General features: G+C 36.6%; 2 protein-coding genes across 2 annotated transcripts; one reads left to right on the top strand and one right to left on the bottom strand.

Annotated features, from left to right (window-relative positions):
- Positions 1-1,021: 1,021 nt before the first annotated feature.
- Positions 1,022-10,651, top strand: LOC143735279 (uncharacterized). The gene is made up of 5 exons (XM_077225407.1): positions 1,022-1,147; positions 6,492-6,809; positions 7,503-7,826; positions 8,039-8,190; positions 8,503-10,651. Exons 1-5 carry the CDS (start codon positions 1,099-1,101, stop codon positions 8,509-8,511), a joined length of 852 nt encoding a protein of 283 aa, XP_077081522.1. The 5' UTR covers positions 1,022-1,098; the 3' UTR covers positions 8,512-10,651.
- Positions 10,551-12,794, bottom strand: LOC143735291 (SLAM family member 5-like). Its single transcript, XM_077225423.1, has 4 exons — positions 12,683-12,794; positions 11,977-12,297; positions 11,585-11,881; positions 10,551-11,452 (listed from the first exon to the last, which is right to left on the bottom strand). The coding sequence occupies exons 1-4, from the start codon at positions 12,729-12,731 to the stop codon at positions 11,310-11,312; spliced, it is 810 nt and encodes a 269-aa protein (XP_077081538.1). The 5' UTR covers positions 12,732-12,794; the 3' UTR covers positions 10,551-11,309.
- Positions 12,795-14,650: the final 1,856 nt, after the last annotated feature.

Genomic DNA, 14,650 nt, shown 5'->3' with positions numbered 1-14,650 from the left:
TGGGCTCTGACGTTGGGCTAGCTCATTGGTCGCACGTCAGAGTCGCCCGCGCCATTGGATGTGCAGTTGCTGCAGCACAGCCTATAAGCGTGCCAGACGCTCAGTGTGCTAGCTGTGCAGCTGCAAATGCGTTTTACATATAGGCTTCAGTAAATCGAGGAAAAGGAGTTTCCCCATTGCATATAGCTACGCAATAATCGTTCCGTCTCTCAGGGAGCTGAGGTTACGATAGTAACCGAGTAGTTTCTGTTCATGTGTGCTATGTATGTTAACCCTATATAGCCTACCCTACATACAGTTAGCGTGACATGACTTAAAATGTGGCCTCAAAGCTTCAGCACTGCCACTCTAAGCTCGATTGCTGATGTCTGAGGTAAAACACGCCCCCCTCATTAGCATACGGACAAAGAAATGCAGAAATAAATAAATGTGGAAATAAATGTACAAATAAATAAATGTGAAAATAAATAAATGTAGACATAAAAACATATATACATAAATTAATGTGGAAATAAATAAAAGTGGAAATAAAAAAATTAATAAATGTGTGAAAAAATACAATTATACATAAATAAGGAAATAAAAGTATAAATACTCATTTATTTGCACTTTTTTACATTTCTTTGCATATTTATTTATGTATTTATTTATGTATTTTTGCTTTTTTACATTTATTCGCATATTTATTTATGTATGTATTTATTTTTAATTAAGTCAGCTTTGGCATTCCATACTTTCTGCTCTGCGGTGATTTGTTAGATATGGTGGAGAAAACAAGTCTGACCACCAGATGTCGCTAATGCACAGTGTATTGAAACCTTCTAGTAATGAACCTTTATCGGCACAATTTAATGAAAGCCTCAGATGCTTCAGAAAGCCTCGGTTTCCCATCACTACTTAAAGCGCTGCACAGACTTTTTGGTTTATTACCTCAAAAGCAATTAAAGAGCTGATGGCACCATATCTTCAGGATACACCTGTGCATCCCTGCTCTCAAGGTGGCTGTGTTTGATTGGTTCGCACTCACCACAGGGAGGATGAGCGAAGTGGGAACGAGGAAGCTTTGATATAATCGCCTCAACATTCAACGGAGGGAATATGGTGAAAAATAAGTCTTTGGTTTTTGTGTTCGCATTCCTCGTGCATGGTAAGACGCTTATTTTCATTTTATAATTATTATATTCTTTACATTTCATCTTCCTGTCAACAATGAAAACCAAGATAACTAAGTCATTAGACACGTTTTACCTGCTGGAAAACCTGCTCAGACCAGTCTTTGTCGAATGAAAGTTGAAACGAAAATCTGAGGGAATTTGATTAATAAAACCAGTATAACACTTAATGAAAACATGAAATATATAAAGTCCTAATCTGGTGGACAAAGGTAAAGTATAGGCTATACTTTTCCAGTTCTGTGAAGGGATTTTTATCAGGGCTGTACACTTTCTATCTTGAGTCTTAAATTGAGATCTGGGTGCATTACAAAAATATCCTAACTTTAGAATCATATCTTATCTGTTTGGTAACCATGGGAATTTCAGTTAGGACCTCATTTAGGTCAAAAGCTACAAAATGACATTTCTTAAGTGCATAATCTTAAACTACAGAAAAGGGTATTACAGAAGCATCCTAACTCTAGTTGACTCCAGTGTTCTAACTTCAAAATGATTTGAAGCCAACTGTAAAAATCACACAATAATAGCCCTGTCTGAGAATGGCATCACATTTATGATACAACATGAAGAACAGCGATTGTTTGATGGTGGAAAGACTTTGTGAACACCCAAATGATGTCCTGCACTTTGACGACAAAACTCTGACAAATAATTACAGATTCCTATGAAATAAAAGGATTAGACTTTGCCTTTTCTACCAAGCTAATCAAAACTTTACTTAATAAAAAGCAACACTTATTTTGTTTCTCCATTCTACATTTTCTTTGTTTCTCCAGTAGCGGTATTAACATTAAGTGACATGACATCCGACGCACAGAAGCCAATGGCACATGTCGCTATTAGGGACGTGCACAGACATTTTAGGGGCAGGGGCTCAAGTGAAAAAAAGGGCACTTCTCATAATTACGTATTTTTTTTTACTTTTTTTAAACAAAAAAGTATATATAAAACAACTCAGACTTCCCTTTTAGAAAATTAATTAACTTTTAGCTAACTTTTTAGCTTCAGACAACCAAACATCAGAATACTGAATTACCTGAATGTTTTAATCAAATACATTAATATTATAGGATAAGGAAAAAAATGTCCAGGGTGCTCAAGGAGTTCAAAAAAAGTGTTTTGAAGGTGCTCTTTGGGATCGGGAATTCAATAACATGTAGTAGAAGAAAATCCAAGGCACTCTTCTCAGGAATTGATAAAAAGCCTTTATTTGACTGGGTATTTCATGATAGAAAATTTAAAAGACATGGGGGGGGGGAACAACCCACGAGTAGCGGCACAAACAGCCTTCTTCAGGATATGTTTTTCAAGCAAACAATTTCCTCTTTTATAGATGCTAATTAGAAACACCTGATTGACAAATTACATGCACATACAGAGAAGGCCCACTAGGGGGTTACATTGCACACAAAAAAAACAAACAAAAAAAACAGAAGACATATCAGAAAAATGTTTTTTTTGTGTGCAATGTAACCTCCTACTGGGCCTTCTCTATTTGTGCATGTAATTTGTCAATCAGGTGTTTCTAATTAGCATCTATAAAAGAGGAAATTGTTTGCTTGAAAAACATATCCTGAAGAAGGCTGTTTGTGCCGCTACTCGTGGGTTGTTTCTCCCCCCCCCCCCCCTTTAAATTTCAGGGGGAAAGACTCTTGATGTATGTAAATCATTAACTGGGGACGTTCTGTGGTGATATGCTTTAGTTATTTTGTTTATTCCTATTTACCTGCATTGCCCTGTCAATTAGATGCAAATGTGCGCATTTTAACTAGTTAACGCCTAATTTGCACATCAGTTTATCGATTGTGATGTTATTAGACACGCACACACACTGTATTCACCTGTAGGGTCCCCATTTAGTACAGTAGCACTGTATGGCCATGATATATTTGCCTTAGCTAAACTGCTGTAGCTAACTTATTACATTACCTAGTAGCTCATGAGGCATGCATGCTGGTAAGACACAGTTTAACTATATTTGTCTTTGGCTAATCAGCAGTAAATTCGAGGCACTGGTAGTTTAATCTTTTGTTCATCGCCACTCACCTCAACACAAGCCAAGAAAAACACTGCTGGGAGGCCGAGGCCGCTGTTGCTGCAGATGTGTGTGTTAGTGATGGGCGGATCGATACAAAGTATCGATATATCGATACTGACATCGAGAATCGAAAGTATCGATACTCAAATAAAAATATCGATACTACAGTTTTTTTTTTTTACCAGTGATCTTGTTTATTTGACAAGAAATCTAATGCGTACAATATGAATTGGATAAATAACCTATGTGAATAATTGTGTAGTAGAACCGCTTCCCTGCTTATCTGAACTGAACACGCAAATGCCACAAGTCAGAACCAATCAATCACAGAGAGTGTTCACACACTGCCAGCAATGCATTCAATCCACTAATCTTTATATTGTCATTATATATATCAGTGATTCAAGCAATGCTTAACAGAAGACAGAAAAATATATGTTTGAGCTATTTCACAATAAACAAATTGTAGCATTGTGCAAATTTGTGCAATTACATTGTTTTAAATTGAATGTTAAAGGGATACTCCACTTTTTTTGGAGATAGGCTCACTTTACAACTCCCCCAGAGTTAAACTGTTGAGTTTTTCCATTTTTGAACCCATTTAGCTGATCTCCGGTTCTAGCGGTACCACTTTTAGCATAGCTTAGCATACATCATTGAAGTGGACAAGACCATTAGCATTTCTCAAAAAAAAGAAAATGACCAAAGTGTTTCGAGATTTTTCCTATTTAAAACTTGACGCTTCTGTAGTTACATCGTGTACTAAGACCCATGTAAAATGTAAAGTTGAGATTTTCTAGGCTGATATGGCTAGGAACTATACTCTCATTCCTGCGTAATAATCAAGAAACTTTACCGCCGTACCATGAGTGCAGCAGGCGCAATGATATGATGCAGCGCAGTTGACGGAAGGTAGCCTATTTTCAGGCTCTGTGTCATATCATTGCGCCTGCTGCACTCATTGGCTCTGTGACTGGGGCCTAACCTTTGGTGCTACGCCCCTGGCCAGTGGATAGTGGCACATGTCATTGACATTATCACGACACACTGACACCGAGTCGCAGAACATGTCGCCATATGTTGAGACACCTCCAGTGACTGACAGATTTTGTGACAATTGTGTCACAAAATCCTGAATAAATAGCCTAATTTTGTGATATTTGAAATATCAATGAAAGTCAGTAATATTTTTTCAAACGTGTTATTTGTGTCACGTCTGTATTTGATTGGTATGTGCCACTGAATGTTTTGTAATTCCAGTGCTACTTTGTTGTTTATCTCTCAAAGTCACAAACTGCCCATTCTAGGAAAGACACAAAATAAATTAAACCTGCAGTTTTTGCTCTTTGTCGCCATCTCTGTTCGAAATCTGCAATTGCAGTTATTTGCGGATTATCAACCTTACGTGGTTTGTGCCTCGGCATGGCACAGCGCGGATGAACACGTTTTGAGGAGAATCGCGGCTGTCATCGACGGCGTGTACACTGGCATTCAGAATCACAGATTATACTTTTTGGAAATATGACCAAAAATTTCACCGGAAAATGTCCTCTGAACAAGTAAGTAACATCCACTTTTGTTCTGATCGACTAAGGGAAAAAAATCATTGCAGTAAATCACGCTGATTAGATCTAACGATCGCTTATCAAATCACGTCAAACCATGCAAATTATACTTTGTTCTCAAATTGTTAATGTTTACAACATCAGCGTTGCGTGACTACATTTAATGCCCTTCAGATATTTATCCTTGTTTTTGCATGGGCCGGTTGCAGTCTCTTTTTTTCTGTAGCCACTCCGAAGTCCAAAGTTTTTTGCATTCTACAGCGGATGAATCTTCAGTTGTCACTGGTGATTGTCGTTTGAACCTTTCTGGATCCGCCATCAAATTGATAAGTTTAATTATATCAAGTGCTGTGGGAAAAGGCTATAAATCTCCACCTCCAACATCCTCACACTCATCGCCTACTAGCCGAGACTCCTTTATGTGTACAGACGTGACGTAATGACGCATAGACATGCTCAAGTTTCCCGCGGAAATCCACCAGTACCACTGGAATTAAAAACCTTATTACAAGCTTACCATTTTGAATCGAGCTAAGGAAAGTAGTTTTGAACACTGGCTGCTGTATTTGAAAAAAAAATCAAGTCAGGAATCTGGGTGTGTCTCTGGAGTCAGACCTTAGTTTCAGTAGTCATGTCAAAGCAATAACTAAATCAGCATATTATCACCTGAAAAATATTGCAAGAATTAGATGCTTTGTTTCCAGTCAAGACTTAGAAAAACTTGTGCATGCTTTCATCACCAGTAGGGTGGATTATTGTAATGGACTTCTCACTGGCCTTCCCAAAAAGACCATAAGACAGTTGCAGCTCATACAGAACGCTGCTGCTAGGATTCTGAGCAGAACCAGAAAATATGAACACATCACACCAGTCCTCAGGTCTTTACACTGGCTGCCAGTTACATTTAGGATTGATTTTAAAGTATTATTACTGGTATATAAATCATTCAATGGCCTAGGACCTCAATACATTGCAGATATGCTCAGTGAATATAAACCCAACAGATCACTCAGATCATTAGGATCACATCAGCTAGAAATACCAAGGGTTCACTCTAAGCATGGTGAGTCTGCTTTTAGCTACTATGCCAGCCGCAGCTGGAACCAGCTTCCAGAAGAGATCAGATGTGCTCCTACAGTAGTCACATTCAAATCCAGACTCAAAACACTTCTGTTTAACTGTGCATTTACTGAATGAGCACTGTGCCACTGTTCGTCCGACTGTTTGTACTGTATTTTATTTTATGTTTTAATTATTCTGATTTCTGTATTTTATCTTTTATTCTAAACTGTTTTAATTATTCTGATTTCTTTTGATTATTTTAATTTCTTCTATGTAAAGCACTTTGAATTACCATTGTGTATGAAATGTGCTATATAAATAAACTTGCCTTGCCTTGCCTTTGCTCAAATTTATTTTGGATAATTTTTAACCCAAAAAAGCTACGGACTGCACCTTTAACTTAAGACTAGACAGAAGGAGCCTATTACAGAAACTTTCTATCTTTAGCCCCAATCCCTACGCATGTATGTTTGTCTGAGGAGTAAATTAGTAAATTAATGATGTTCTTCTGCTGTTTGTTTACGTTACATTTAAGAATCCAGACATATTTCTCTACTCACAATGTAGAAAGAAAGAAAAAATCTCACAGAACATTCCTAGTCCTACTATCCAACAAGTGAATTATAATGAACTTGTTTATCTCTTCTTCAGGTGCATCTAATGTTGACATAGTGTCCGTGTCAGTGATGGAGGGAGATTCATTCACTCTACATACTAATACCATAAGCACACATGACAGAATTGTGTGGTATTTTCATGGAATTCAAATAGCTAAAATCAGTGGAGACCAGTGTAAGATTTGTACAGATGTTCGGTGTAAAGAAGTTACTAAGAGATTCAGAGACCGACTGAAGCTGGATCATCACACAGGCGATCTCACCGTCACAAACACCACAAACACAGATGATGGAGATTATCATCAATCTATGAACATCAAAAGTGACACATACTTCAATGTATTTGTTCAAGGTGAGTCATTTATGAATGTTTCAATTCAGGTTACATGCATTTAAATCACATCATTAATGTGTTTATTATGCAGAGTTGCCTTTTCTATTTAAAATAGAAAATAAATAAATATTTTTTTAATAAAAATAAAAAGTACAAAATTATTTTAAACTGATTTGTCTGTCCATTGGTGAGCCAATTAATTTTCTGGTCATTTTCTCATTGTAGCATTTCTGACCACCTTTTCTTTTCATCTGTTTAAATTCCTGTTATTTCATACATTGTTTATTAGTTCCAAGGTTCAAACTGATGGGGATTTGATTTAAATTAAGTGCATGCATTGTGTTTATTAGCACAAAATATGGAAAAATATTGCTTTCAGACTGACAGTCAAGAAAATGTAAAATAATTTGTCAATTTGTGTCATATGATCACAATAAAATATTTTAGATTTTTTTAGTAAGTGCTTAATGAAAATATAATTCAGTAATTTAAAATATTTTTAATCCAGAAATTTCAGTTGAAAAAAAAGTTTTTATGAATAAAGAGACATTTCTTACAATTCATTTGAATATATTTTATTGTTTTATGTTATTTCTACAGATTTTCTCAAGATCTAGGAAATTAACATACACAATCATTTCATAGTTTGTTCTTGTTAAAGAGTCTCTTTCTCAAAAAGATCCTCCAATTATCTGTTGATTTGTGTTTCAGGTGTTTTTGCTGAACGAGATACAATGAGGAGAAAGACAGTGACGGAGGGGGAAACTGTTACTTTAGATCCTAGTGTAATAAAATCAAATGTTATGATGAAATGGTATTTTAAAGACATTCTCATCGCTGAAATCACTGGAGATCAGAGTCAGATCTGTACAGATGTTCAGTGTGAAGAGAGATTCAGTGACAGACTGAAGCTGGATCATCAGACTGGATCTCTGATCATCATGAACACCAGAACTGAACATACTGGAGAATATAAACTACTGATCACCAACAGCAGATTCAGCATCATTAAGAACTTCAGTGTTTCTGTCACTGGTGAGTAATGTGGGCATTTGAAAGGATAAACACTTACAGATTAATGTAAAAAAGATGGTAGGCCTAAAATATAATTTTTATTTAAATATCTTGATGACTTGATACTGAGCAACACTACTTCTGACATCACTGTATGAAACTGTGATCTACTTTAAACTGAATGAGATTCACATGTACTCTCTCAGACCTGCTGATATCTGTGTTTGTTCTAGATCAATCTGACAGATTCACTGACGGTCTGTCTTCAGCTGATCCAGGTTCAGGTCTGTTTGCTGGTGTTCAAGCAGGAATAGTTATCGCTGTTCTGCTGTTTCCTGCAGCTGCGGTTGCGATTTACAATCGCCACAGAATCTTCCAAGAAAGGGCAAGTATCACCTACAGATACTATTAGTGAGAGGAAAACATTGCTTGTATTGTGCAGAAATATTTTATTGTGTTTGTAATTATTTTCCAAAGCAGACAGGGAGAAAAAATATCCAAGAGCTTTTGAGTGAAGATGCTGTACTAGTGTAGTGTGTGTCCTTGCAGACAATTCAGACTTTTCCAACGAACATTTCAAACAGAGTCTTGTTCACGAATTGATGACACATGCTTATTTCCTGAGTTTTATAACTTTTAAATGACTGTCTGTTAATTTCTCTGTCTTTATCTTCTGTGATTCATTGTTTTCTTACAGAACAACTAAACACGTCATCTGATCTGAGCAGATCCCAGCACATCAGGGTTAATCAACCTCAACAATTTTCATTGGAAAAACCTCTAATGGGAAAGTGAGCTTGTGTTTTTGAGCTGTAAAACTATTATGAATGTGTAGGTTTACAATCCAGTACTCTCTTTTATTATAAATTGAATAGGGAATCATAGTTTTGCATCTATGGTTATTATTGTATTTGCTATGTGAGAGGTGACAGCGGGTCTGACCCGTGTCAGGAACTCAGTAACAGTGTTTACTCATTTATTTATTTTTTAAAGTGAAAGTGAAAGTGACACGCGATGGCCAAGTATGGTAACCCACACACACCCGGAGCAGCGGGCAGCCTTGAGTGGCACCCGGGGAGCGATTGGGGGTTAGGTGCCTTGCTCAAGGACACCTCAGTCATATTCCTGCCGATACTGGAATCGAACCAGCAACCTTTGGGTCACCAGTCCAACTCTGTTACCATTAGGCCATGACTGAGGCAGCGGGAGTTGTAAAGGTCCTTCAGGGAGGGAAGAGGGCAACCGATGATCCTCTGCGCGGTGTTAATAATCCGCTGTATTCCCTTTCTCTATGCCTCAGTACAGCTACAGTACCATACTGAAATACAGAATGTCAGCAGAGCGATAGAAGGTCTCCAGCAGCTTCGCCCTTAGATTGTTCCTCTTTAACATCCTTTGCATGTCACAATGATTAATGATAAGCACTTACCTTTTTATGGAAAGTTATGGAATATTAAATCATCTGTTACTGAAAGCACAGAAAATAGTAATGTGATCATTTAAACATCCCAAATTACATGATTTAATTATTTGATAGTTTAAGCGTATAAAAAGTCCTCCAGGTGGTGCTTATTTGCCATGGTACAATAAAAAAATTTACTACTTGATTTGCATTTAAATCACATATGCAGCATTTAGTCTTCTTGCTAGAATTATTTGACCAATGCTTTGTGATAATAAGGAAGATGGAAACCCTCGATTCATAAGACAAACCGGAGCGCTCCGGTTATTAGTTGATGGTGTTTCTGTTGAAGCGACTTAAACATCAGTAACCGGTTTAGGTTTAGCTAACTCGATATGTTTCAGTTTAGTTTCCACTCCAAATGAAAGGTCACTACATAGCAAATGATTTTAAAAGAAAAAATCTTCTTGCTTTTAGTAATGCTTATTTAGAATAATTTTGTATGATTTAGATATTATTTTTGTAATTATTAGTCGATCACACATGTACAATTTTAGTTTATCAATTATTTTTACGCACAGTTTAAAGGAATAAATATATGAAGATAATATAAATACACTTTAGAATCAATAGATAACGCTATTTATCAACTGTATAAACTCACAACATTTTACTTGCACTGATATAGCAAGACTTTTTCTTTTAGTTTTCCTCTTTCATAGACAGCTATTTTCTTCCTGCTGTGTAAATTTGTTTAAATTCTTAATAATTTTCCATCTTGTAATATTCTGCACAAGAGAGAAGTGAATCACTGCTTTATATCTCAGTTTCACTCTTTCTCAGCGTGTGATTGGCTGATCGCTACTGATGTCACACCTAAACTCAGCATGTGATTGGCTGATCACTACTGATGTCACACCTAAACTCCTAAACTCATCAAAGCCTGAGTTGACAGAGAAAGTTGATGATCAGCATCATGGTACCAACAAGATCTGGTTGGATTGGTTTGGTTTTCTCGAAACTAATCCTGTAACCCGGAGTTTGTTCAACTACCATCATGATACAGGCCTCTGATATATAAATACAACTTAAAATAGGCTATATAAACCATAAACAATAATCTATTATAAAATTAATGTGATTAAACTAAATACAATATAACCCAAATGAAACATTCAGGAATATCACATAAAACGTGTGCAAAATGCACTGTGTTTATCCCGTGTTTTTGAGAGAACAAAATCCTGGGAATCTGGTGCAAAGTATCAATAATGAAAATGAAAGTTGCAGAAGCTGGCAAAGCCAGTGATTCTTTCTCCTACATAATAAATTATATACTTGTGTTTCATATTTAATTCCTCAAACAGTGTGATTTATTTTTTACATAAAATCCAATATATATTTTTTAATAAACTTGATAAATCAATTTGCACCTAAGTATAAACCTCTTGTTAATTTTATTTATAACTATTTTCATTTAAAGGATTAATTCACTTTTAAAAAAACTTTTGCTGATAATTTACTCAGCCCCATGTCATCCAAGATGTCCATGTCTTTCTTTCTTCATTCGAAAAGAAATTAAGGTTTTTGATGAAAACATTCCAGGCTTTTTCTCCATATAATGGACTTCACTAGGACACAAACGTTTCAAGGACCAAATGACAGTTTCAGCGCAGCTTCAAATGGCTTTAAACGATACCAGACGATGCATAAGGATCTTATCTAGTGAAACGATAAGTCATTTAAAAAATAAATTAAAAAGTTTAAGTTTTATAAGCACAAATGCTCGCCTTGATCTGTTCTGTGATGCGCACTCGTGACTCCTGTTCGAACTCGTTCATCAAAATGAACGAATCTTTTTTCGAGTAATTTCATTCATTTCGTTCGTTGAATGAACGAAATGACTCGAAAAAAGATTTGTTCAACAACTTTTTTATTTATTTTTGAAATGACCGATCGTTGACATGAGACCCATCTTGGTTGACATGGGGGTGAGTAGCTAAATTATCAGCAAACGTTTTTTTAAAGTGAACTAATCCTTTAAACCCTTGCATATATCTGTTCAACTTTGCAGACTAAAACTTCACGATATGTCACAATATTTATGATGGGCCAATCAGTTTCTTGTCTCCTCTTGTAGATCTGATGTCATAAAGCAGAAAAGCCACAGTAGCCACGCCCACCAGAGCAGAGAGAGCCAATCGGATCACAGCTTCAGTAGAACCGCAACAGTGGTCGTGGCCTTCTAAATAAAAAAAACAATGATAAAATAGGATTTTCAACAAGATGAAAATGATCATAATTAAGGAAAACAGAAAATGATGGAGCTAATTTGGAGGCTGTCTGAGAGTCAATAATATCAGCAGTGCTGTGGTACCTGCACATGTGTGACAGAGTTTGTTGATGTCCAGATGTGTGGTCTGGTTGCTGATGGGATTGTTCAGCACACAGCTGTAGGTGTTTTTATCCTGATATTCCACCTCCAGAGGTAGAGAGAGACTGATGCTGAGATCACACACACTGATGCTGGACAATACACTGATTCCTGCGTACCAGGAGAGAGTCACATCACTCACATTCACCACTGATGAACACACCAATGAACAATTCTGGTGTGATAATGATGAAGAACAGTGTGAAGAGTTACTGATGATGACAGGAACAGGCAGACGAGCTGGAAAACATGAGAATAAAGAGAAATGTGGATTGTAAAATTAATAACAACAGATTGTCATGTTTAATCATTAACTTAATAACCTCTCAACTCACCATAGATAGAAACATTAAATGTTTTTGGTATCAGTTTCGCTCCCCTAATCAGTAGTTGATAAACTCCAGTATGTTCAGTTGTGGTGTTTGTGATGGTCAGAGATCCAGTTTGATGATCCAGTTTCAGTCTGTCTCTGAATCTCCCATCAGGAACATCATCATATGTGGGAGAGACTCCAGCAGCTCCACTGATTTGAGCTATCAGAAAGTTTTCATTTCCAAATTTCCACAGAATGTCATCGTTTTCATGTATTTTAGTAACATCTGTGTGTAAAGTGACTGAATCTCCCTCCATCACTGACACTGACTCAGTGAACACACCTGAAGAACATGTTTGTCACATTAATGCTCTTGTCGTTTTACAAAGCCTAAAATCAGTTGTAATTTGTAATGTGTTGATGTGAACTAAAGAATTGCAAGACTTTTTTTGTTGTTCATGATTACTGCTAATATTTTACACAGATTTCCATTTGTATGTTATACCATCTGCGAAATAAATAAATGAATGTTTCTGTAATAATCTTTAAAATTAAGATATTCTGAGAAAAATGCAACAATCTTAAATAACTTTAAAATTAAGTTTAAGAAATTGAAATTCACTTTAATAATTTTCATTGTATTCCTGTGAGACCCTGTGATCACAAACACAGACCTGGATCTGTAACATTATACGACATTAAGCCATAAAAATGCTGTTATAACTTACCAATCAGACGCCACCAGCACAAACAGAACAAAACAAACTTGTGAAACATTTTCTTTAACGGTTCAGTGAATAGTCTGACCTAAAAAGACTATCCGCTGATTTAAACAAACCCAGAAGATCTGGTGTGATTCCTCCCCGTCAGTGTTTGAAGACCCTCCCAGTTCACACACACACACACACACACACACACACACACACACACACACACACACACACGTGCGCGCGCTATGTATAGTTATCTACATATGTTCTTCTGAGACTTTAACTGTTCTTAATTGGCTTTTTTTTAAATATAATTTAACATTGAATATGTTTGAAAGGCATTTTAAATATGCAAAGTAGGAATGAAATATTGTATAAATCTTCCTAAAATTTCACAGTACATTTTTATTTTAAAATTGTAATAATTCTCAGTTGTTCTAAATGGCAAAAAGTACAAATAAAAAAACAAGTTTAAACTATACCATTTCTCATTGCCAGTCTTGTTGAGGTTACACACCAGCAGCTCATCATTCAGTCAAACTGAAACCTGCTGAGGTCGCCTTTCTACAGAAATGTGGTTTGATCTGACAAATAGTTGTATGTGGCCATTGGATAGATGTGTGTTTTAGTTCGTAGGTGGAGAGCTTTTTCCTGTCCTGCTTTTGTTAACCTCACACTCTGACTTCCTCTCAAGACAAAACTGCTTTACCTTGAAATGAAAGTACCAACAGCTGATAATCTGAACACTCTGAACTGAACAGAAAATGACCATTTACCCTTTAATCTACAGCCATTACACATTGACGAGAAACTTTGAAAAAAACACATTGCTGCGGTACACTGGCGAGGAGACAAGAATATCATCCAAAAAAAAGTAATTTCTGGGGGGTGGAGTAAAAAATTATAAAATAATAATAATAATAATATCGACGTGCTTGCCTATCAGTATGAAGCCAATGAACTATCAGTGTGTGTCCTCAATATCTTACTCTTACTTTTCCTTTACTGTCAGCTAACTGTCTGATTTGACTGAGCCGCACTTTTGAGCCTCGTGGAACTGGGGGTTGGGAGGCAAACGCAAGGCATCTTGGGAGGTGGTCCGGCAACAATTAAGGCCTGTTCACATCCAAGAACGATAACTATATTTGCATCCACACCAATGAACGATAACCTATGTTTATTCTAACCTCGCGCTCTGTGGTTTCAAAGTGTGTACAACGTCATTGACATGTTTTTGCTGTTCTTGTTACATTTACACGGCTTTAACCAGCAGCTGTCCTCAGCTTTGAGTGAACCTATAGTGCAATGATCTTATAATCTAACAGTAAATTTAGCTGAAGTAGTCAATATAGTAGAATAACAACAACGCCTGGTCTTTTTTACTGCAACCTCAAAGAAAGCAAGACAATGTTGTCGAAATGAGCGCTGGATACTTTGCAGCATGTTACGCATGACACTGAAGCTTCGATGTGTGTATCTCACATGCGACGCAATTTCTATTGAAGCCTCGTATTGGAGTGTGTATTGGTTTCCCAGAGTCACGTGATCGATGACAAATGAAGCCTCACTTTCTGTCCAATCACGTGCGCGTTTCGCTTTGAGTGTCAGTAGGCTCGAACCCCAGATCTTACTTAAAGGGATAGTTCACCCAAAAATTTAAATTCTGTCAGTATTTACTCTCCCTCATGTTGTTCCAACCCCGTAAGACCTTCGTTCATCTTCGGAACACAAATTAAGATATTTTTGATGAAATCTGAGAGCTGGATCACTCCTCCATACTAGTCCATAGGCTTCTTGAGGGATTGAACTTGCAGGCCCCGGAAAGTTATTACAGACATCGTTAAAATAGTCCAAGTGACTACAGTGGCTCAATCTTTAGTTTATCAAACAACGAGAATACTTTTGTGCACAAAAACAAACAAAAATAACGACTTTATTTCAACTATTCGTTTCCTTCTCTGTGGGCCTCGAGTCAGTTAACGTAGT

This window comes from Siphateles boraxobius, unplaced genomic scaffold, assembly GCF_051911475.1.
Source record: "Siphateles boraxobius isolate OS27281-9 unplaced genomic scaffold, OSU_SipBor_1 13, whole genome shotgun sequence".
Classification (NCBI taxonomy): domain Eukaryota; kingdom Metazoa; phylum Chordata; class Actinopteri; order Cypriniformes; family Leuciscidae; genus Siphateles; species Siphateles boraxobius.
This window is presented reverse-complemented; position numbering and strand designations above follow the sequence as displayed.

What these genes read in the sequence shown, in the direction of transcription:
- LOC143735279 (XM_077225407.1), top strand. Translation starts at nt 1,099, where the DNA reads ATGGTGAAAAATAAGTCTTTGGTTTTTGTGTTCGCATTCCTCGTGCAT. An exon ending in CTTCAATGTATTTGTTCAAG is followed by an intron (nt 6,810 to 7,502) that starts GTGAGTCATTTA and finishes TTTGTGTTTCAG; the next exon opens with GTGTTTTTGCTGAACGAGAT. An exon ending in CTTCAGTGTTTCTGTCACTG is followed by an intron (nt 7,827 to 8,038) that starts GTGAGTAATGTG and finishes TGTTTGTTCTAG; the next exon opens with ATCAATCTGACAGATTCACT.
- LOC143735291 (XM_077225423.1), bottom strand. Translation starts at nt 12,731, where the DNA reads ATGTTTCACAAGTTTGTTTTGTTCTGTTTGTGCTGGTGGCGTCTGATT. An exon ending in GTGCTGGTGGCGTCTGATTG is followed by an intron (nt 12,298 to 12,682) that starts GTAAGTTATAAC and finishes CATGTTCTTCAG; the next exon opens with GTGTGTTCACTGAGTCAGTG. An exon ending in ACTCTGTCACACATGTGCAG is followed by an intron (nt 11,453 to 11,584) that starts GTACCACAGCAC and finishes TTTTTTATTTAG; the next exon opens with AAGGCCACGACCACTGTTGC.